This window comes from Akebia trifoliata, unplaced genomic scaffold, assembly GCF_017979445.1.
Source record: "Akebia trifoliata isolate Shusen 1 unplaced genomic scaffold, ASM1797944v1 Contig00313, whole genome shotgun sequence".
Taxonomy (NCBI): Eukaryota; Viridiplantae; Streptophyta; class Magnoliopsida; order Ranunculales; family Lardizabalaceae; genus Akebia; species Akebia trifoliata.
The window spans coordinates 1-24502 of record NW_028236960.1 but is presented as its reverse complement, the minus strand read 5'-3'; the positions used below and the strand labels follow the sequence as shown (position 1 = coordinate 24502).

Below are 24502 nucleotides of genomic sequence, written 5' to 3'. Positions count from 1 at the left end.
GGTAGGATTGAAAGACTATGATCTTTAGGGAACAACTGGGCGATGTTGAGAAATTCTGAGGTCATTTCCGACTGTTGACTTGATATTGACGTTTGTTCTAACTGACCAGCCTTATAAGACGATGGACGATTGAGCTTAGGTACAATGATAACCCTTAAACCTCTGTGAAGGTGAATTTAATCAATTTCAGTGTCACCCCCTTGATAATATTTTAAATGAACCCTAAGATTTTATTGAATTCTGTGTACCATCCATTAAACAATTCATCCATGTAATGATTATTCAGAAGGAAAATAATTTTACTGCACTATTGAAAAATATTGACAAATAATGTTTTTCATTGAATAATTTTCTCAAATCTGATTATTTTTTACAATCATTTTCTTTTAGAAAAACATATTTTGGTAATTTTTCAAGGTCCATGCAAAAAATGGATTTTTGGTAAAAAACATATTTCAAAACTTTTCATGCAAAAATAGATCTTTTGTAAATCATTTTTCTTTCTTTTTCATTTCTTTTGGAAAGCATTTTCTTTTAGAAAACATTTTCCCAGAAAATGTTTTCCTTTTGTAAATCATTTTCCTTCTTTGAAAATGGGTTGAAACCCGAATTTAGCAAAAAAATTGATTTTAATTTTGATTTAAATGGCTCGGCCCATCATGATTGTTGGACCGAGATGGACTGGGTCATTACGAATTATTGCCAAAAATGGATTATTTATTGGGTCGGTGCACTCATTTTAATTTTCAAAACAAAATTTTTGATCCTTGAGGACAACTATACATTCCTAATCTCATCATTCACATACATCCATTTCATCATTCACATGCATTCTGATCTCATCATTCATATACATTCATATTAATCACAAAGTCTCATAAGATTCCATTCAATGAACAACCCGGGAACACCCACGATAAGTTCGAGTCGTGACCTACAGGGAAGGTTTCTAGAATCTAAGCTTATTACATGCAATGCATTTTTATCTGGCCACCCTTACCCAAGCACACCTATATACCTCTCGATACGTGGTGACTTGATTTGATATACCGTATAGGTGATAATCTAAAACCTCAACTCACTTCTCTGAAGTCAAAAACAGCCAGTTTGATCTCCAGTTGAGAGGTAGCGTACAATGCTGAGTAAGGGCCCACTTAAATACCTCTCGTCTAGAATAGACGTAGTCTATCCCCCTCGTACAGTAGGGTACAGCGGGGCAAGATCTCGCTTAGGCACCAGTTTTGACCAAGAAGTGCAATTGATATACTTAGATTATCTTTTACATACCTATGGGTACGAGTCAAGAGTTGTAGCTTTCATAAATGGTTTGGCATCCCACAAGGGGATCGACCACGTACTAGTACTACGTTGGCAATCAAGACATGTGACTGTGTGGCTCACAACAGGTCAAAGGTTCAGCTTGCTTCAGCCTGGGTGCATCAATATACCTCTCAGAATCACCTGATCAGACAGTATTGATGCCTCAGTTTGATATACCCTAAGGTACATGACTGGAGTTGTGGTTTTCATGAATGGCGTCGCATCTTCAAAGAGACCGGACCACGCACTAGTACCACGTTGGCTATATAGGACGTGTAAGTGTGCAAAATAGTAAACGTGCATGTGGTGTGTGCAAAACAGGGTGGGATGTGCCCGGGGCCTTTTTTAAACAGATTAAGTCATGGGTCCAATTAAACCATACAAGAGAGGATATTAAATCATACAAGTGCAGACATACATTGATCAAAAACATATTCATATAATTCAATTTAAGATTTAAACATGCACATCTCCTGCATAAATCAATTATGGTAGATCAATCAATGAGTACAGCATATAATAATCAATTAGATCCAATTATTGCAATAGACACATTTTTTGTAATTTTATGGTTCAATCAAGGGTTGCTTTGGATGATCCAAAATAAATCAAGATTCCAATAGATATTACATTGATGATAGAATGTTAATTGTTGAGATGAGGAGCGATGAACCTTCTTTTAAAAAAAAAAATTAAAAACACATCCCAAAGGAAAATCAAAGAGAAAGATCTTAGTGCCAAATGAGCTCGCTCTCAGGAACATTAACTGTGTTAACATTAGATAAATTCGGATTTTTTGTGAATTAAGAAAATACAATCTGAACTTGCATCGATGATATCTAAGACTCCCGATAATGAAATTGAGTAAATTCAGATTCTAAATTAATCTACTCGATGGGATCTACGTTTTATTAAGAGGTGCTCAGACCTAATTCTGACTAGAAAACGTTTTAACATTGCTGTCCCAACATTCATTCAGTAACAATTCTAGATTTACATATTGAACTTGCATCGATGATATCTAAGGCTCTCGATAACGAAATTAAGTGAATTCAACTTCTAAATTAATCTACTCGATGAAATCTACATTTTATTAAAGGTGCCCAAACTTAATTCTCATAGAATTTTCTGTAAAAACGTTTTAACATTATTGTCCCAACATTCATTCAGCAACAATTTCAGATTTATATATTGAACTTGTATTGATGATATCTAAGGCTCCCGATAACAAAATTGAGTGAATTCAAGTTTTAAATTAATCTACTCGATGAGATCTACGTTTTATTAAGAGGTTCCCAGACCTAATTCTAGCTAGAATGTTCTGTAAAAACCTTTTAACATTGCTATCCCAACCTTCATTCAGCAACAATTCCAGATTTACATGTTGAACTTGCATCGATGATATTTAAGGCTCCCGATAACGAAATTGAGTGAATTCAAGTTCTAAATTAATCTACTTGATGGGATCTACGTTTTATTAAAGGTGCCCAGACTTAATTCTCACTAGAATATTCTGTAAAAACGTTTTAACATTGATGTCCCAACCTTCATCATTCCATCATTTTCATATGTCAATTTGAATCTTTCATTATTTAGGGATCATCAAAAAGTGACCCTTAATGGGACTAAAATACAATACCCAAAATCATCCGCAATCAAGCCACAAAAATAAATAAATAAATAAATAAATCGAACTAAATAAAAAAAATTAGGTCATCTTGGCAATGCTCCCATACTTGGGGTTTTTCAAGTCTGATCCTCAATAGTTCCTAGTGGAGTTGCCACTGAAAGTGCCCTCGATCCGCGGGGTGCATGGATCCACTTTTAACCCTTGAGGTTTGGGAGTCGCTACCTAGTTATTACGGTCTAGGAATCGAATACTGACTCTAAACGGATAAAAGACTAATCTACTACAGAAAAATTGAATCAGGGGATCACATCACGGGGTTGGAAGGTGTTAGGCACCAACCCCGCCCGGTGCTGGTCTCTACTTATCCCAAATAAGACTACATTGCTAATAGAAAAACTTAGATAAAAAATAATAGAAATGTTACCTTCGATACGCAAAGGTTCTATTCCCTCAGATCTGATGAAACTGCTCCTTGTACCATACTCCTTACTTCGTTCTGTCTCCTGATTTAATTTCTGATCTCCGAGGCAAGGTATCTCCTTCTTTGATTTGGATGCTTCAAATTTGTTATGAATTTTGGGGTGTTTTTGAAAGGTTTATAGGTGTTTTTCAGGTTAAAATCGAAGTATGGGTGTTAGATAAGGAGTTGGGGCTCCAAAATTAGGGTTTTGAAGAGGTTGTGGAGGCTTCTTTACCTACTTTTTCTAGGATTTTTTTCTTTGATACAAAAATAGGGTGTGGAGGCTCCTATTTATAAAAATTTTTTAGAAGCATTAGGGTTTAATTAGGATTTTTTTTAGAGTTTTAATTAGGATTTTGACTTTGGTCTTATGAGATTGACTTAGTCTTTAGGGTTTCAATTTAGGGTTTTGACTTTAGTCTTATGAGATTAACTTGATTAGTTTAGATTAGAGTTTTGATTTAGGGTTTTGACTTTATTCTTATGAGTTTGACTTGATTAGTTTAGATTAGGGTTTGATTTAGGGTTTTGACTTTAGTTTTTCTTGGTTGACTTTTAATATCTTGACTTTAGTCTTACTTGATTGACTTTAATGTTTCACTTTACATTATTTAATGATTTGTTTATTAATTTCAAAATTTTTAATTATTAAAATTGTAAAATTATCGTTTTGCCTTCGGAGATGATTTTTTACGTTTTAAGTCATTTTTCAATGTTTCAGAATGTTTTGGAATCAGTTTTTCGTAAGGAATTCAATGAGAATGTTGGTTTTTGTCATTTATGAAATTTTTGTGTGAAATAGTCGTGAATTTTATGAGGGGTATTTTCGTAATTTTGTCGAATTCTGTGAAAATTGGCAAAATGATTTTTTTGGTTTCAATTTGTTATTTTATGTGTTTGAATGAGTTTTCCTAATCGTAACGTAGGCTCTAGGGTTATTTTGATGTTAGGGGTATTTTGGTAATTTGATTATTTTTAGTGATTTTTATCGTGAAACTTCTTTTTGATCTACAAGATGATGATTTCTATGTTTCTGGGGTCGTATTTTCCTAGCGTAGCGTGGTTTCTAAAGTTTTGTCAGTTCGAGATACCTCATTCGGATTTCTGAAATATATCTGATAACAAAATAAAACATTGGAATAAACATCCATCATTGGGAACCGTTGCGATCGGGTTGACGAGTTGATTAATCTGGCGAGTGCAAAAATGGGGTGTGTACAGGGTCGACTAGTCTGCCCCCTCGAAGTTTGTAACTCCATATCTTCTCGTTCAACCCTTTGAGTTCGACTCACTGTGTCTCTGTAGGTGGTGGTCTCTATCACTGACATCCTGGCCCTTAGGTAGGGTCGCAGTCTCCTGAAAATCTACGAGCATTCTGCAGGTCAGTCGGAATGAGCTCGGGTGTGTATTTTGACAACCTAGTAAATCTTAGCTTATAATCTGTAATGGACAGGTTGCCTTGCACCAAACTTGAAAATTCCTGATGCTTGATCTCTCGGGTCATCTCGGATATGAATCGGTCTAGGAACATCTTCTCGAAATCGGACCACTCGAAAGGTCCATCCCCCAAAACATTTTTCTCAGAACGCCACCAATAGCTGGCATCCCCGTCAAACTAAAATGAGGCCACTGGTACCCATTGGTCTCTCGGACATTGCATAGTGCTCAGAATCTCTCAGGTCCTCAAAACCCACTCCTCAACCTCAGCCGGGTCCGAAGAACCTCCAAATCTAGGTAGACATAGTCACTGGAAGTTCTGTAGCCACATCCCTGGGTTTGTGGTGCCTGGGGTGGAGGAGTTCTCGTAGTCCTCAATGGTACAACCTATGGTCGTGGCTCATGTGGTGGCTCTGGGGGTGGAATAGGATCGGCCTCTTGTGAAGAAGCCTGACGCTCCCTCAAACTCAGTTACTTCCTCGGCTAGCCTAGCCTGTGACTTGAGCATCTCTTCCCTAAACTTGTTCTGGGACTCAGCCATCTGTCCTATGAACGACATTAGCTGTGCTATCGGATCGGGGGTCTGATCCGATGCCGGTCTCGTTTCTACTGTAATTCGGCCTCTACCTCTGCCCCGACCGCTCATCTCGTTTCTATTCATCATCAATAAGGCATCTATTATCATAAGGCTAAGGTTGTTCTTATGGAATAATTTATCGATGTTCCTCGGCTAATGGCTCAACACCCGCTTCACCAACTGTAGGCTCTACAACTTAAAAAAACATGGAAGGAAAATGTGAGTAACAATAGTTACTCAGTAGGTCCACAAACAATTCTTACTAATAACCAAACCTAACGTGATCAAAAAATCATACTGCATCATTCCAAAACATGCAAATTTTACAATTGAAACTACGATTAACTTGTACATATAGCCAGGGATGAACAACTAAACAGTTTAAAAATTACACATAGCATCAATCATCCATACTCATTATACATTTTCCCTTTTATGCAAATAAAGTTGACAACATTGAAATAATAGACATACTTTACAGTTTGTAATTCGAATTATAACAACAGATACATAGTACAAGTGGTGGAATAATGGAATTTGAGTATTGGGATTCACAACTGGATCGCTCCCAATCGGGACATGATGTTACAACATAATCTGGCTTTTAGTTCTTGATTTTGTGGCCGGTCACTGCGCTTACCACACTGGTGACCATTTATCCAGCTCAGGCGGACCGTTACGTGACCATAAGCAATGGGTCTCTTTTCGATGTGTCAGAACGTTCGACTACTACTAGATTGTTAGTGATCACTGACCAATCAGCTTCGTCTATGCCTATCAGGCATGCATGTGATTCTCAAAATAATACTCCACTCGTATATGACCACCTTTACAATACACGTTCACTGGTAAAGATAAGAAAGGAATGAACCCGGATTCCAATTGTGATTCCACTCTCATACGCGTCCCATACCACGTATGAGCTTAGTGGTCCCTACCGTACATCCCAGGATAGTGTACCCCATTGGATGATGTGACGCACTATCCTTTCAAGCATTCACAAATCCTTTAACAACTTACAAAATAGCTATATATATATATATATATATATATATATATATATATATATATATATATATATATGATTTTTCATTTAAAACAAAAGAGAAATTAATAGAACAGGGTTGAGAATGGATATCCAGTTCCTACCATGCAACTGTGGCCCCCCGGCCTAAAATAAATAACAGCACTCAGCGCACGCGCTAACATAATCTTAAATAAACATGCAACTCTTTCATTAATAACCTGGATATCCTTTCACCAACCTACACAACATACAATGTAAAATGCAAGCATCACCCTTCAGGTGTGATTCTAACATTTTACCGTTCATTCCCTGTTTCATTCTCTCGATATTCTCACTTTTCATCTCTTCAAGTCAAACCATTCATTTCCAATCTTTCAAAGTCATTTTTGGTCTTTCCATTGAAAACCATCAAGGTTTATTCAAAACGAGGTCTCGACGATGCACGGGACCAAAACTATTAAAAACAAGGAAAGTTGGTAAAAATTTAACGAAGTGTCAGAAACTCAAATTTTCAAAATGCTCGAAATTAAAAATGGGTTTTTGACAATGAAAGTCTCGATCACGAGATTCGACACCATATAATTTTTGTAATCTAATTCAAAGTAATGCGAAAGTTATTACATTTTGAAAATTTGCCGAAAACGTCGAAATCTACGTTTTGTTCTTGAAACCAAAATTTGGATTTTGATCCTTTGAGATTTATATCTCGAAACCATTCCCATTGTTCCAAAATGGGGGGTAAAACCTTAAGTTCATTAAAGAACTTAAAGTAAATGGAAAGTAAAAATTAAAGAGGACATTTACTTTTTTAATGAAATAAATGGTTATGTGCAAGTCATAAGGATCACAGTCCAAGAGTCAGAGTCTGATTTTTGACTCAAAATATACTATCGGCGGCAGAAGGGTGTTCTGTCGGTGGAACCAACGATTCCTGCCGACAGACGATAATTATCGGTGGCAGAAGCTTCATTCTGTCGGTGGAACCGACAGAATAGTCATCGGTGGGTGTCGGTAGGACCGACGGTCCTGCCGACAACACTGAACTTCTTCGCGAATTTTGGATTTTTCAATCCATTCTTTGGATCTTTGTTCCGTTCTGCAACCCCTTTGACCCACCCATGAATTTTAACATTTAAAACATAAATAAAATGCATCAAACCTCTATTTCTAACATGAATTCCAATTCAAATAAAGATTTCTACGATTTAAAATAAACAATAAGTTTTGTTAAAACAACCTAAATGCACATTTCAGAAATTTAAAGTTACCAATAGGAATTAAAAAGTCCCCTACTTGGTTTGTGGACGTCGAAAGTGACGAACTCACACAATAATCAAGGTTGGTGGCAAAGGAGTCGATGTTGGGTTGAGTTTGGTGCAAGTGAGCGAGGGTTTGCAACTCCTTCGACGACGACACTCTTCTTTACTTCTACACTAGAAAACGAGTCCCTACTAACAAGTTGAAGCTTCGAGTTTGATGATAACCTAATTTGCTTGCTGATTTTTGATGGAGGGTGAGGAAAACGAATGTGAATGGGTTAACAAGGAGGGTAAGGTTGTAGTTATTGTCGTAGCCGACAACTTTGTCTTCTTCGTCGGGGTTTAACGGTCATTCCTTCTCAACGAATCTTGAAGTGAAGAGAGGAGAACCCTAGGTTGAGAAAAGAATTGATGTATAGGTTCTTTAGAGAAGAGGGAAATAAATAGGAAATAAAGAAACTTTGCTTTCTTTTATAAGAAGCTGATGGCATACTTGTAATTTTCCCATCATTTCTAGTTTCGATCGTAACTTAACTATTCGGACTCGAAAAATGACAAACGAGTATACCATTTTGAATAATTTTTCGTTGCGGTCCTAATAGTGTGGTCGAATCTTCCTAATTCTCCTTCTAACAAAAATTTTCTATTTTGGATCCCGTTCAACAGGAAATTTGAGGATTGGTTAACTTTTCCACTCGAACTTGAATTCAAACTTGCTTACAAGCTAAAGTATATATTACGATCATTGCAAAACTAATGACGAAGTCGATTTTCAACAAAAACGAACATAGCATATTCCGGGTACTTTATTCCAAGTTATCTTTTCAAAATATTCCTCGAACTAACACTATCTGATCTCATCAAGATACGAGTTAAAAACACGGGGTATTATAACATTTAAGAGTGGATTGGGTATTTATAACACATGTATGTTTTACTTTCAATACATTTAAAAAAAAAACTTATATGTAGTATTTTAGTGATTTATTAAAGAGATTGTTTAAACCTATAAAGAATAACATGTTGTGACATTTCCGGAGCAATGTGTTATTTTAGGATAATAGTTGTATTGTTTGAATTCTTATGTATTATGGGAAGCATAAGAACACAACATCACAATAGGAATCCAAAAATTTCTTTTATGTCTTTAATAAAGAACAAGATGTAGATAGTTGTATGGTTGGTAGAGATTATCAATGATCACATGCACGCCAGATTGACATAGATGTAAATGACTAATTAATGATTATTAATAGTCTAGAGTAGTCAAGAAAGAATGACCTACTTGATTTAACTCATTTATTAAGGCTTTGGTCAACGGCCAACCTGAGCCGAAAAACAGTTACCCAAATTGTGGCAGAAGCTGGCCATAGAATCAATAACTAACAGTGGAATTCCACACTGGTGAAGTACTGGAATGATCGTATTTTGATTAAGATGTTCACATCAGTCGTGACTTTCAACTCTCTATTATAGTACTTTATTATTTGATGTTATATTATGAACACTTATTTTTTCAAATTTTTAATTGTGTTTTAATTTCCTACTAGGTTTTATGACATCGGTGTTAAATTATTTTCAATTATGTGTTAAATAGCAAACATGCATGATTTACGAAATCCTAGAATGCTTAAACTGCATATAAGGTGCTATTATTTAGAATTGTAAGATTCCCCTACTGGGTAATTCTCCTATTACTCATCTCTACGACATCACAAATTTCAGGTGCACCTAGTTTAGGTGATTTTTTCGAAGAGACTCACTATCATGACATTATAGACGATCAGTCCAAGCTTCCAAGAGTGAAGCATGGGTACTACTGATGAGTTTTGAACTAGAGTTAGGTTTGAGTCTTTTGCTGTCATTTTTATATAACTACGAACATGATATTATGCCATTACTATTTTATGTATATGTCAAGTATACTGATGTTTGAGGATACATATATGTTTTATTGGACAATGATCAAGTATGACATATAGTTATTTATTTGTTGTTTACACTTATATATAGACTATTATAATATGGGTTATATATCATGCCTCTGGATTCAATTTGAAAATCATGGGGATTCAAGTTGAGTATTTGGGGCGTGACAACCAAACCCATTTTCAAACCTAGCCAAAATACCTAAAGCCATCCTAACTCTATAACCCAAGTCTAAAATAAAGTCCATACTAAGCCCATGGTCTTATACCTCCTGCTTAAAGATGACACATGATGGTTTCCTATAAGTCCCAATACCCAATGTTCCAACTTAATTAGAGAGTCAACTCCCCTGTGAAAATATAAGAATGCCCTCCTAAAAAAATATAGTCAAATAAAAAATGTACTTTAGTTTTTAGTAAAAATCCCTAAAGTTGGGAGAACGTCCAATGCTATATTTAAAAGGTGGGAATCTTCAAGTACATACATGGAACTCTCCAATTTGTCCATTTTAAAAATATACATCCACCCATTCTTTATGAGTTATTTACAAATGAACCAATGTCTGCTTTTTTACTTATCACTTCACTTTTACACATGTTACTCCCCCTTACTTATCTTTCCAAAAGTATTTTTGTTCTTTCATCTCTATTTATCAAAAATACTTTTAGAATTTCTTCTCACAAACTCCACCCTTACACTCATAAAAATGAAAAATCTAAAAAGAAATAATCAAAACCTCATATCCATTCTCTTTATTTTTAGGGTCAGACCACTTTATCCCCAAAAGTTTTTCAAAAATTCTATAAATAATCTATTTTCCTATGGGAAATTCATATTCTCAAGCCCCCATCCTCTAATCGAACCTCTTTACTTAGATTTTAAGTGGGTCATGTCTTTCCCATGTAGGAGAGTCATTACAATGATAAAACTAATTTCAAAATCATTTTGGGTGCCTATTCAAATCCATTTCTAAAAAAAATGGTGGTAACTCTAAATAACATAACGTTGAGGTTCCATGACGAACATCTTATGTTTACAACGAGTAAGTTATCTTTTTTACCCTTACAATCATATTATATATTATTTGCATGTTTCAAATGCCTATTTCTTATCAAGCACAATACAATATATTATTTCGTATAAAATTAAAATACAATTCATTTTTAAATAATAAGTAATACTCAAAATTTCAAATTTTAAATAATAATTTTTATTTCTAAAACCTTGCAAATTTCAAATTAAAAATAATAATTTCATACAAATCACCAAAATTTGAAATCAACATTGTCATAAAATCTGTTCATACAACACGCACGATCTTCTTTCTCGTAATAACAGTTGAAGCATCCCATCATCTTATTTCAAAGATGTAATAATTTAATTTTGGATGACTAATTTTCGAAAGAAATGAAGGATGTGTAATTATAAAAGCACTCCACGAATCAATAAGGGCAACCCACACCATATCAAATTTTTTTTTGTCTTATATGGGTTAAAGTTTTTGGAATGAGCCAATTTTTGGTGAGGATGATCTATATGGTTTGGAGATTATCCTCACCAAAATCTAGCCCATTCCGAAACTTCTAACCACATCAAAACTGGTTTCTAAAAACAAAAAATGGACGATTTACAGTTCTTGAACTTGTTTTGATGGGGTTAGAAGTTTTGGGGCTGATTTTTGGTGAGAATGATCTCCTCATTGTAGAGATCATCCTCACCAAAAATCAACTCATTCCGAAACTTTTAACCCATATAAGACAAAACAATTAGATTATGGTGTGGGTTTATTAATTTCTGAGGTGCTTATATAATTATCCATGGGCTATAAGAGGTAATATCCTTTAAAACATAAGAGTATACTTGTCCATGCTGAAAGAGAAGTGCTTACCACTTCAGCGCAAAAATTAAGCATCAAATAGTATTGATTTTTTTTTCCAGCATTAAGTACTGAAAATTAGTGCAAACAAACAATGCCTTAGTATAGAGCAATTAAAAAGTAAGATATTTGGGAATTTTCGAAAAGAATTTTTTTGAAATTGATTAAAACACTAGACTGTACAACAAGTTACTAAAACGTTGGACAATTCACGTTTTAATTTTTTTTTTTGAAAATTTTAAAAAATATAATTTTTTTTTATTATAAATAATTAATAAAGTAACACATTTTTAGTAATTTTCCCCAATGAAAATAATCATATATTAGTTTTGATATATAAACAAAAACATATACATTGAAATGTGAAAAAATCTAGATATTAAAATATTTTAAATTATCATCATATTTAAGTTTGGGTTTGGGCAAATCAAGTTCCCTAATATCCATGCCCAAACCCAACCCGTTTTGAATTGGGCATATTTTTTCGTTGCCCCAACACATGACCGAACCCAAATTAATTATGCCCGAACTTGACCTAAGGCGTGGTTTAACCCATCCAATTTGCATCGCTAAGAGCAATTTCAACACACTCAGGCTAGGCATCCCCTCTCAATTGCAGTTTTGCAAAACTAGAGAGTCATCTATATCTAAAGAGTCATTTAAAGTTTTTTTTAGAGAGAGAGAAAGATGAAGAGACAAAAGAAACAAGTGGGATTCTCTCTCTCTACTTATTGATGGTAAAAAAAATAATGACAATGAGACTCATTTTATGCAGATGAATTTGGAGAGAATCATTTTGGCTGGAGTGCAAACCCTTTGAATAGGAAAAATGCCTCTCCAAAATTATGTCTAGTAGCTAGTATGGCTATTTGCGTTAGAATTCCTCTAGCGCGGGTCTTTGAAAAATTTGCTTTGTTTCAAAAGTTTTGGGTGCCCTCCAAAATTCTTGGGTGCCATTAACACTCCCATTCAATAAATTGGAGGGAACTGGAGTGGTGTGGTGGAGAGTACTGTATAATAGGGAGTTGTGGAGTGAGTGAGTGAGTGAGAGAGCAGAGGAGATGACGTCAACATTCTCCTTCCCCGTTTTCCCTCGCAAAGAAATCGTTACAATCCTCTCTGAATCAGGAATAGCAAACATCAGAGAGCAAGATCTCATCAATCCCAACCCTGATTTTATATATTCTCTCTACACCAGCATCCTAGTCTTTCTCGATCCTCTCCAGTACATCTACTAAAACCCTAACAACTTAAATTTTTTTTTTTCTTCTTCTTCTAAATCTTCATCTAGGGTTTCTGATATTGTTACAGGGACGATCATGGACAACCTGATTTCGATGCGTTAGGGAAGTTGGAGAATCCGGACCATCATGTAGATTCGGTCCGGAAGATTAATTTGTGCCACAAGATTAAGGAATTGGTGGCGTCTTTGAGTTGCTCCACGAGATTTAATTTGTTTGATCTTATAAGACCCGATACGGATCGAACCGTATTTTTCCTAAGTGCAATTCTGAACTTCTGCCTTCACAGGTAAATTCTTTTTGACAGATTTATGTCCAGAATCTCTCTTGCAGATTAATTCTCATGTTCTTGTTATCGCTGTTTTGTTGCGCTGTGTTGTGTTGTTTACTGTCTGTTTGGTTCTGAGAAATTGTGGCTCTAATTTAATTGGTCCTGCTTTGATTTTTTATTTTTAATCCAATTTACTTGTTGGTTCACTTATTTGAAAAAAAAGAGAAAAAAATTTACTCATTGTTGCCTATCTCTTAAATTGGTGAATTTTAGAAGAAATATTGTCGAATGAGTTTTATAGAATGCTGCTTCGAATCTCTTTGCTGGAATTGCTGGCTTAGATTGTTTAGTATCACATTGTTCTTCCATAATATCAATTGTTTGTTTCATAAAATTAAAAGAAAACATAAAAAAATGATAGGGTGTTCAAGGACAAGGAGCAAGAAATTCATGAGATTATTTTTGATATTATCGATCTTTTGTTTCACTGGAGTTCGGTGTTCATTGAAGTAAAAGGGATCTTTTTCGAAGACCACTAGGGGAGGTGGGATTAGGTTTGTAATCATATGGGTAGCTCTTGATTGCTCTTTTCTCTGTTTGCATTTGTTGTTCTTTCTCTGGGGTTTTTGTCATCTTGACCGCCCCCTTTCAATAAAGAATTTTTTACTCAAAAAAAGAGCATAGGAGAGGGGGACTTTTGAGAGTTAATTGGTGATGGGAAAAATTGTATTTTGGAATGTTTGAGGATTGGAGTTCATATAAACAAGAGCCAAAGTGAAATCTATCTTCAGGTAAAAACCCAACCATGTTTGTTTTGTAGGAGACCAAATTAGATAATATGGATGCTAGAATTAGATCTCACATTTGGGGTAGTAGACGGATCGATTAGTGTGAGCTCTCGACAATTGGTTCGGCGTTAGAGGTCTTGATTATGTGGTATAAAATACGTATGGATATTTCTGGTGTTTTAATAAGGTTTTTACCATCTATCTCCTTGTGAATTGCGTGGGAGAATATTTCTCTTGGGTGTTCTGTTGTGCATTACGACCTATCTATGATAGGGAGAGTTCTTAATATTTTTTGGAGTTGTGCGATTTTGTTGGTTATTGGGATAAATCATGGTGTATGGGCAGCAACTTTAATGTGTTTAGTTTCTCATATGAAAAGAATGTCATTTCTAAAGTGACTGAAGGCATGAAAGAATTTGGAATTTTTGTGAATTGCAATTTCCTCATTGATCTCCCTTTTTGAGGAGGCTATTTTTCCTAGCAAACCATCAATAGTGGCCCACATTATGCTAATTGGATATATTTTTAGTGCCTCGGAAAAGGGCACTAGAAGTTTGATTGGGGGAAAGTCTTCTTTTTCTATTTCACTTTGAGAATATGTTTTCTGCCCCAACCATGGTTGTTGGATCTGATATGGGTTCGGTGGTCATCTCTCTCCTTCTGTGAAAGACACCGTCCAATTTAGATGAAAGCTTAAGGCAATCAAAGGAAAGCTCAAGGTATAAAACAAAGAATTCTTTGTGAGGGTGGACATCAAAATGCAATTTTATTGTAAAATAATTCAATTGGATGTTTCGGAAGAATCTCAATCATTGTCCCAAGATGGAAAGGTCAGACAATCTAATTTAAAAGTTGAATAGGAAAAAATTGTTTATTTTGGTTGAAGGAGGGGTTCAACAACAAAAGCACTTGCTGTAGAGCTATATCTAGCCATAAAAGGAATAATCGTCTAGTTTGGATGATATTATGTAGGGTGGTGAATTATTAAAATTTGTATTTTGAGCAGGCCTATGTGAGGTCTTTTCTAGACAACTTTCTTCGGATCACCAGAAGTGGCTTGAACGACCATTTTGGGGAGGATGAGGTGTGGGAATCAGTGAGTAGTTTTTTTTTTTTGTCGGGGGGGGGGGGGGCAGTGGTAATAGTTATTGGGATAGATTGATTCGCCCCAACATCTTTTAAATTTTATTACTAGTATAAGGGAGTATCCAACATTTTTAAATATGGTCTAGGTCTAGGCCATTATCTTTAGAGGGCTTAGGTGTTATTTGGCCTACATTGCAACCTGTGTGCGTCCAACAAGCCTTAGTAAGGGTAGGAGTGTGACTAAGTTAGTCATGTTGGCCTAATTCATAACCAAATTCATATGTTTGCCTTTCTTCTTGATTATTGTGAATGGTCCAATGGATTTTTTTAAAGAGTTATAGAGGTTTAAGGAAGGAAGACTCTCCATCCCCATTTCTGTTCGACATCATGATTGAAGCACTAAGTAGATTAGTTGGTAGGACTGTAGAAAATGGAGAGATTTTTAATGAAGTCAGTCCAATGGTGATCCACCTCCAGCTTGTTGACGACACTTATTTTTATCGATTCATCTTCTAATAAACTTAGATGTCTTAGAATTTTTTTATTTATACATTGATGTGATGTTTGGTCTAACTATTAATCTTTCCAAAAGTATGGTCTACGGAGTTGAGGATGTTCTTAGTGTTGTTGAGCTAACAAGTGTACTAGGTGTTGAAGTGGGCTTTTTCCCTATACTTATCTTGGGCTTCCCCTTGGTGTTGCTACCTATAGGTCAAGGGAAATTTGGGACCCGGCCATTGAGAGAGTGAGCTCGAGGATAGGCTCTTGGATATGCAAATTCCTATCAATTGGTGGTAAATGAACCTCATGAAAAGCACTTTTGGCAATTGTTCCTATGTACTTCTTGTCCTTCTCTTTTCCAAGGAGTGTGGAGAGTTAGCTAAATTGATCTGTGGTTTTCTATGGAATGAAAAGGGTGGAATCCATATGTTTCATTTAATTGGTTGGATGTCTATTTTTACCCCTAGACAGTATGGAGTTTGGGGATTCGAGCCATTCAAAGGATGGACACAACTCTTTCAAGGGCATGGTTGTTGGTATTTTGTGGAAGAGAGTCATTCAATCTAAATGTGGGTCTAGGACGTTCCCAGATATTGCTTCATACGATTGTAGTGTCTGTATAGGGGCATTCTTTTTTACTTTTTGATAAGTATACTTTTATTAAGGAAGTAAGGAGGCTTTAAAAGACTTACCTTGTTACAAGCACTAAAGTTCAACTATTTTTTAACGGAACTCATAAGGTCCCAATTAAACATAAAATCCTTAAAAAAAATATGCCCCTTAAACATGTTGAAAACCTTACTCTAAAAGACCATGAAATCTATTATACTGATGATTACTTATTGTCTAAAGAGGCATTCTTAATTCCTTTCTTGAACTTATGAAAAAGATTGTATTTAGAGTTGGCAAGGGTGATGAGATTTACTTTTTGGGAGGATTGTTGGTGTGGCAAGCCCCCAATTCAACAATCAATTTGGCGTGCTGTATGCAATGTAAGAAGAGAAAAGCATTCCATTTAGCTTGGTTAATTAGTCACATTTTTGAGGTTCAAATATGTCCTTCAGATGAAGATTCTCGGGAATGGGCTAAGAGTCACTATGAAGATTTTTTTTGGGTAAAGTCCTTTCACAATGTTTGTTTGCCTTGATTAGGCCCCCATAGTTAAAGGTTTTGTGTTGTTTCATAATGTTTCTGGGAAACATTCCGGTTTTAGTAGAAATCAGAATGAAACATTGTCCTCAAAACATGGAATGTTTCTGTCGAGGACATTTCAATTTTTCTCATGACTGAAACATTACATCACAATGATATTTTAAACCTTGTCAGCCACCGTCATCTTAGGGACAAGGGTGTCCTTAAAGGTTTCTTTCTCCATCTAGACTATTGCTCTAAAAAGAATCCCGATATGGCAATCTCATTTATAGGGGCTTCCTTATTGTTACCTTATGCTTCCTTTGAAAATATAGATTAAGAGTTTTGAGGAGAAGAATATCAGAAGAGATTGGAGAAAGCGCTGGAGGAGTCGAAATTGACTCCAACCTAAACCAAACTAGAGTTTTCCAGTCCCACGTATTTGGGGTTAAAGCGGTAAAAGAGGAAAGATAGTAAAGTTATAGGGGTATTATTGAACCTAGAACAGGTTGAAATTAGATCGTGGTGAATTCATAACCAATCTGGTAATCAAACTGGATCTTTATTGTGTTGGAACTTTATTTGAACCAGAACTCCAAAGCTAAGGTGATATCAATTGGATTGGGTCCAAAAAGTGTTTGATGTTACTTGATAAACCCAATTTATGTAAATATAAATATAAAATATATATTTACTCACTATAAAATATAATGTATGTTCTATGGATCTTTAGTGATCCTTAATTTCATTTGATTGGATCGAATTTTGGGTTCAATCTGATTTATTGTCAGCCCTTACTTTTACTACCATCCATCTAAACATCCTCATTTTTTGTTACGGTCATTTTATGAACATATTGTTTCTTGTTTGTCCAACATCCAGTTCCATAAAGCATGATAGGCTATCAATGAATTTTACCAAACTCAATATTTGACTGATCTCATCCGATTATATCAGTTGGAGCAAGCTATTGTGATACGACAAAGACCCAATCCAATATGATATTCGATCCTTCTAGATCAGTCATGCCCCAATCCAATACTGCTCTGATCCAAAGTATATTAGAAATAGAGAAACTACAAATAAAATAGATTGTTTTATAGAGGCTGTGTGTATATATTATTGTTATTGGATCAGATCAAGCTGGGTTTGGAGTTAGTCATCGTGCTTTGATAAGGACATGATCCAATAATTAGATTGATTCAGATCTGACCCAACCCCCATCCATTTATAGCCTTAAGAATGGCTGGTCTTGTTTTTTCAATCTGTTAAAAAGAGGGAGGGATGCAACTCTAGAACTTCTCAGGTCACCCATCCTAGTACTACTGTCCCCCAAGCATGCTAAACTATGGAGTTCTGATGGGATCCAATTCATTAGTGCTAGTATGGCTGCACTCATGGCTGGTTTTGTTGATGTCTACTTTAAGATGACTTTATCATCTATATAATAAAACACAACTGTAGGGCCCACTTTTGTGGTTGACAAACTTCCATCCAACTACAATTTTTGTGGGATCCACTTTATTGTCTTTCCTCTTCACCCCCTCTAACCTTACTATATTTCCTCTTTTACTCCTTTAACTCACTTTATTGTTTTTCATCCTTCACCCCTTAACCTCAATTTTTTTAATAATATCCCCTAATTTTATTTTTTTCTACTTTTACCCTCTTAATCCCAAAGAGGATGCCTATGCTATAGGCACGAGCGAACTCTTGTCTTTATAAGGATACAAATAATTTATAGTTTCCTTATCGAACTGGATACATGTTCACTACTACATAAATTTAAGTTAATATATGATTATACTTAATTGTATATCTTTAAACACTTGCTTAAATATTTCAGGGAATCTAAATTGAATATGTTGCAACAATATGTTGATAAACTTAATTTCCATGAAGGGCGACGCTTGGAGTTGGAGACAAGGATTTCAGAGGTCTTTAAAGAAAATAATTATCAAAATAAATAAATAGTATTAATTTATTTTAATGTTTATTTAGCACTTATGTATGCATTAACTATGCAGCTGAATATGGAAATTTCTGAGCTCAAAGATGCTAGTGAAAGAGAACAACCTTTCGTTCTGGAAGTAGATGCTAAAGTCAAAGAGTTACGTCGAACTATTCAGGGCCTCAACAATCACCAGATGTCACTGAAAGCTTCTTTTCGAACACTGAGGGATAAGACCAAAGAAGTTGAAGACAAGGTTTGGTTTCACATTTTTTTCATTTACTCAAAAAAAAAAAAAAAAAATGAAAGAAAGAAAGAAAAGGAATCTTCAATTCCTCATCAAGAAAATTGATGCCCGCATCCATAGTTTGATTTCAGGAAAAAGATGGCCATTTGAGTAAGAATAATTTTATGTTGAAACATGTTTATTATTGTTCAGTGCAAGAGGGCTCCATGCCGCTATAAGTCACACGCTTTACCTAGTGATAGATTGAAGCAACTCTTTGGACAAATGAATGTGATACTAAAGATTGATTGATCAAGTCACATGCCCTTGACTTGGTCTCCTCTTAAGGATCGAGGGAGTTAAGAAGGTCGTCCTATATTTTGAGAAATATTTGAGAAGCCCTTGTATTTTCAAACTGATGACACGCCCTTGACTTGGTCTCCTTAAAAGATTATTTTTTAATGTCTCAAATGTTTCACCATCATTTCAGTTTTTGACAAAACCAAAACATTGATGTGAAACGAGATCTTAAACCAAGGATCCAACCTTATTCTATCACTTTCTGTAAGGGTTCCGTACTGTCAAGGTCCAAGTATTGGTCTAGCCAGCTTGATGGCTTTCCTCTCCCAGCAAGGTAAGGCATGCACCTCGGTGAACATAAGGACACATTTCGGAAACAAGCTAACGTCCTTCGGCCCAACAATCGGTGGCCCCTCCCATGTTTCAGGGGTATAGAAACACAAACACACACACACACACACACACACATACACGTGTCACAAATTGATTTTGCCAACTAACCAGCCGGCAATATCGTTTAAGGACTTCTCACTAGTGTCTTATCTAGAATATGCTATATGATTTAATAAGAGATATTCTATGTCCACACCAATTTTTTTGCTAATGCCACCCCAATTCATATGTAAATCACCAAAGGTTAGCACACATCTTGGGGTGGCGTTAGCAAAAGTTGGTGTGGCAATAGAATATCTCTTTAATAATTGCAACTTGCAATTTTCACCATCCACATTTAGGGGAATTATTGTCTGAAGTGGTTCTTGCATTGTCTCCGAATAAGACTAAGAACTGTTCAAAGCATGTTGTTTTTGACTCTTTTATGTTAGTAGATATTGTGCTTTTCAAATTGTCTAGTTTCTGTTCCTATCAATGTCTGCTTCGCATCAAATAATTTCTGCCAGAGACATATTATGTAGTTTAAATGTCAAGAACTGCTTTCTTCATACTTCTAATTGCTGCCTCTTGTCCCTTATAATTTCTTGCAGATTTCTAATGCTGACTTTGCATTGGTGCAAATTGCCCAAGAAAATGCCAAATTGCGATCTAAAATTGTTCAATCACCAGACAAGCTACAGGTACTGCTCTTGTTCTCATTATATGATAATTGGTGGGTAAAATTTGTCCTTATGTTATACATGGAGATCTGAGATTTCTTTGACCATGTTAAGTAACATGGTGTGATTGAGCAACCCTGTGAAGTACACAAGTATGAAATTCAGATATAAGAAGGATTTGGGACCAAGACAGTGTGAATACGACATTTATGCTTAATGTGGAAGTATAATCCACTTCATGGACACAACCTACACTTTAAAGCGTACAATGTAGTACAAGTACAAGCAATTGATAACAAATAAGTACAACATATAACAAGTAAATGTTACGAGGATAGAATAGTTTTAGGATATGATAAAAGAGTCTTTTGTAAATAGAACATGAAACCATATGGTAGGAAACTAGCCACTGATCAGTTTGAGCCTAAAATTCGAAACTCAAATAGGGATTTTAATTGGCCTGTTCAGTTTGAGCCCTTGTAAAATAGAGTTTCATCTGTGCTTGATTAACCAATGCCTAAAACAAGTGGACCTTTTCTTTCCCAATGGCTTCATTTTTCTAAACTTTTTTTGTTTTGTTTTTTGTATTTGTTTTTGATAGATATAAATTCTATTAGAAAGAAACAAATAAAAACTTAGTCGGGGGTCGAGTAGACCTACCAAGAGATCAAAATAAATAAAAAAGAAAAGACAAAACGAAGAAGAGGAGGAGAGACGGAAAAAAAAAAAAAAGAAAAAAAGAAAAAAAGAAAAAAAGAAATGATGCAAACAACTATACAACTCAGCCGCCCCCCTAACAATTTGTCTCCCACCTAAAAACAAAGTCTTCAAAAAACTCCCTTACACTCCTTGAATTCTTTATACCAAAAGTAAAGAAACCGGATGATCAAGATAATAACCTCCTGAATCTAGTTGCTCAGATCCTTCAAAATCCCAATAATTCCTTTCCTTCAAAACACCTTAAAATATGACAAAGGGGGTCAAACTCCACTAAATTCCTTTCTCTCGAGTTTAGGGTCATCTATTGGCATCTTTTGAAAAAGATATGAAATTGATTTTGGGAAGCACCAATGAATGCTAAATAATTATATGAAATGAGATCAAATAGCATGAGTAAAATGGCAATTGATTGATAGATGATTAGTAAGACTCGCCATTTGTTTTGCAATGTAACAAAAGTCAACCAAAATAATGCCTCAAGCAATGGTTTTTGTCCATTGTCAAGATTTTTTCGAGACTCACCAACTAGATAAAGAGAACTATTTTAAAAGGGATTTGTGAGCCCCAGATAGATACAAAAGAAAACTAAGAAGATGGAGAAGAAAAAAGCAAAAAGTGATTGAAGAGCTTACCAAAAAGCTTCCATCTCTTTTGCTAAGCCAAACCTGAGATGGAATGAGAGAGTTCTGACCGATAATGGTAAAGATGGATTTGACCTCCCAGTTCTTAAAGTCTCTCCTGAACCCAAAATCCCAAGGCAACTCTTTCCTGGTCCAAAACATGAATTCTTGAAGAGGCAACCTAATTTAAGGAAGTATAATACATGTTTGGAAATTGCACATTGAGGGGCGAACCAGCACACCAACGATCCTCCCAAAATTGAATCCTAGAATCCTTCCACACCCTAAAAGAAATCCTACTATGTAACTCAAGAATAACTTCTAGAATCCTTTTCCACACATACATCAGATAGAGGATCTCCCTTGCCCTCTTTCCCAACCCAGATTGTCTAGACCTTGTTTCGACAAATTTTTGAAGCAAATAAAGTTCAACCAAACATTTCTAAGAAGAAGAATATGAGGAAAAATATTATAACTTAATTATTAGGTGGTATGCAAATTTTAATTTGGACCTTGGATTAGAAGAATTTTTTTGATGTGTCCAAGTAGTTCTGTTGTAAGAGTCAAGAGTAAAAGAATTTAAGCCTTGGAGGTTAAGGAGTCCTTTTGGGTAAATGAGCCTTATATATATTGAAGATATGTATGCTAAATACATATGACCTTCTCGTGTAACTCTCATTTGATCAATCTCCAAGATAAAATCTTATCCTACATAATACTTCTTTTCTAATGAAATCCTTATTTTTTTATCAATCTTTGTGCTATGGCACTTGTGTGGTGTCTGCTACATGTGCTTCATTAATCAAGTCGGTAAATTATATGTTGCAAAGAGCAATGTTTTTAGACATTGAGGCGTGAGGCAATGCTCTCGGTTGGCCAGTGCCTCGAGGTGTAAACCTCATACGAATGATAATTTTAAATATGTAGTATAACATTTAAAATAACAACTATTGACAAAAAACATATTTGTATTTCAATAATTCAAACTTTCTATAGTAAAAACTATTTTATATTTATTACAAAATACAATTAAATATTATTTTTCAATAACTTACTCTATATAGTACTAAATGCTACAAAGATATTTATAAACTCAATGATTTTCTTTGCATACACTATTCTATATTCAAATACATTTTTTAGTGTTCCAAGTATGTGGCATGCTAGCAACGATGAAGTATTTTTTTTCAAATAAATAAATAAAAATAACAAAAAAGGGAAAACTGTATAAGAAAATCAGAAAAATATAAGGAAAAAAAATAGGACTTGAACAATATATATGGATAACATTCATTTTCCAAATTAAATAAAATTGATTACATTTAGTCATTTGGTAACAAGAATTTGAGCTTGAAAATATGATGCATAAATTCAATATTTTGAAAAAATAATAGTAAAAATACGACCTAAAGAGAGTATATGCGAGTGAAAGAATAAAAGAAATAGCTTAGAATAATGCAGAAATAGGAGGTGGAAATAAGGTATATGTAGGAGAAGATATATGAAAAAAATTTGAACTTTTTGCTCCAATAGTCAAATCTTTGCGGAAAATATGCCATCACATGATCCAGAAACCCTAAATTGTATATGCCCTGATGGCATATGTGATTTACATATAAAAAATAGCATATGTGATCGCGTTTGACAACACTGTTTGTAACACATGCTTTATATATTTGCTCATCTTTATTTTTTTATTAGTTTGCATGATTGCCATATCCATTTTTCACATATTAATGTGTTTCGCATACTTTGAGTTTACATATCCACTAATTTTTTTGATTTGCTTTTGTTCAAAGGGGGCTTTGGAGGAGAAGAAAACAATTCAAGTTGAGGTAAAGGACTCTGAAAGATCAGCAATGCAATCTTTTCAAGAGAAGAATGCCACTCTTGAGGTGTACTTGAAGGTAATGTAATTTGAATTTTTTTTTCCGTATTTTATAATTGCATGAAATTGTCTTACTTTTTTTTTTTTTTGATAAGTTAAAATTTTATTAGAAAAAAAGGGAGAGGGGTCCAGGTGACCCCGAGAGAGAAAAAACTAATAAAATAGAAGCCCTAACTACTAAGCCTCCAAATTACAAAGAGCTCCCACCGAACTACAAAATCCTAAAAAAGCAAACCCTTGAACTCTTTAAAAGCCTCCCCCCCCTTCAACAAAAAAAAAAAAAAGAAAAAAAATTGAAAGAATAAGATCATGTGTAAGAAGATCTTTTCCTTCAAAAGTCCGATTATTTCTCATTCCAAAGCCCCCAACAAATGGTAAAGGGAAGAAGACACCACAGGATCTTGTTAGAAGTTCTTAGAGGGATCCCCTAAAACAGACACAACTCAAACAACTCTTTATTGACCTGGGTATGCCGCCATCCACCCCAAAAAGCCCAAGGAAATTTGCCCACACCTATTACGCAGTATCCCAATGCAAAAATAAATGATTAGCTGTCTCTTCGTTCCTCATGCACACAATGCAACAATTGGGAGTCTGAAAACCTGATTTGATTAGTTGGTCCAATGTGGTTAGTCTTCCTAAGCTGCCTACCATGCAAAAATAGTGACTTTGAAAGGAACCTTTGCTCCCCAGATTACAGAAACCGGAAAGGTAGGAATCATATTATCTTTGTTGAAGAGAATAATTTTTGGAAATCTCATTGACAATTTATGTTTCCCCCCTTTAATGGTTATGTACACTTGGTGCTTACTTCCTTCAATTAATATCTCTGACATGTTTCATTAAAGCCATGCTCCTGTAAAGGAGATAGTCACAAAACCATGTGAAAATCCTAGTTGAAGTTTATCTAATATAGTAAGCTCTCTTGCAATGGTTTTATATCACATTTACCTTGTTTGACTTTAATTTAATTTTCATGATTCACACTTAAAAAAAAAAAGCAAAATAACTTTTATTGAAAATAGGATAAGATGTCCTCAAAGGTACAACAAAAGGGAAAGCATCTAAACACTCTTCTTACAAACTAACTCCCACCTCCACAGAAAATCCTCAAAAAAGAAGCTTCTAACTCTTTGAATTGCTTACACCAATAGGAAAGCAAATCCAGAATACTAAAAATGACATCATGAAAATGATTATCCTTTCCTTCAA

The 24502-nt window shown here is 34.9% G+C and overlaps 1 protein-coding gene across 1 annotated transcript; it reads left to right on the top strand.

The window, feature by feature from the left end:
• The first annotated feature begins 12280 nt into the window (after positions 1-12280).
• Positions 12281-23358, top strand: LOC147381644 (kinetochore protein NUF2 homolog). The gene is made up of 6 exons (XM_086430131.1): positions 12281-12740; positions 12827-13045; positions 18380-18470; positions 18561-18740; positions 19994-20083; positions 23202-23358. The coding sequence occupies exons 1-6, from the start codon at positions 12577-12579 to the stop codon at positions 23316-23318; spliced, it is 861 nt and encodes a 286-aa protein (XP_086286257.1). The 5' UTR covers positions 12281-12576; the 3' UTR covers positions 23319-23358.
• Positions 23359-24502: the final 1144 nt, after the last annotated feature.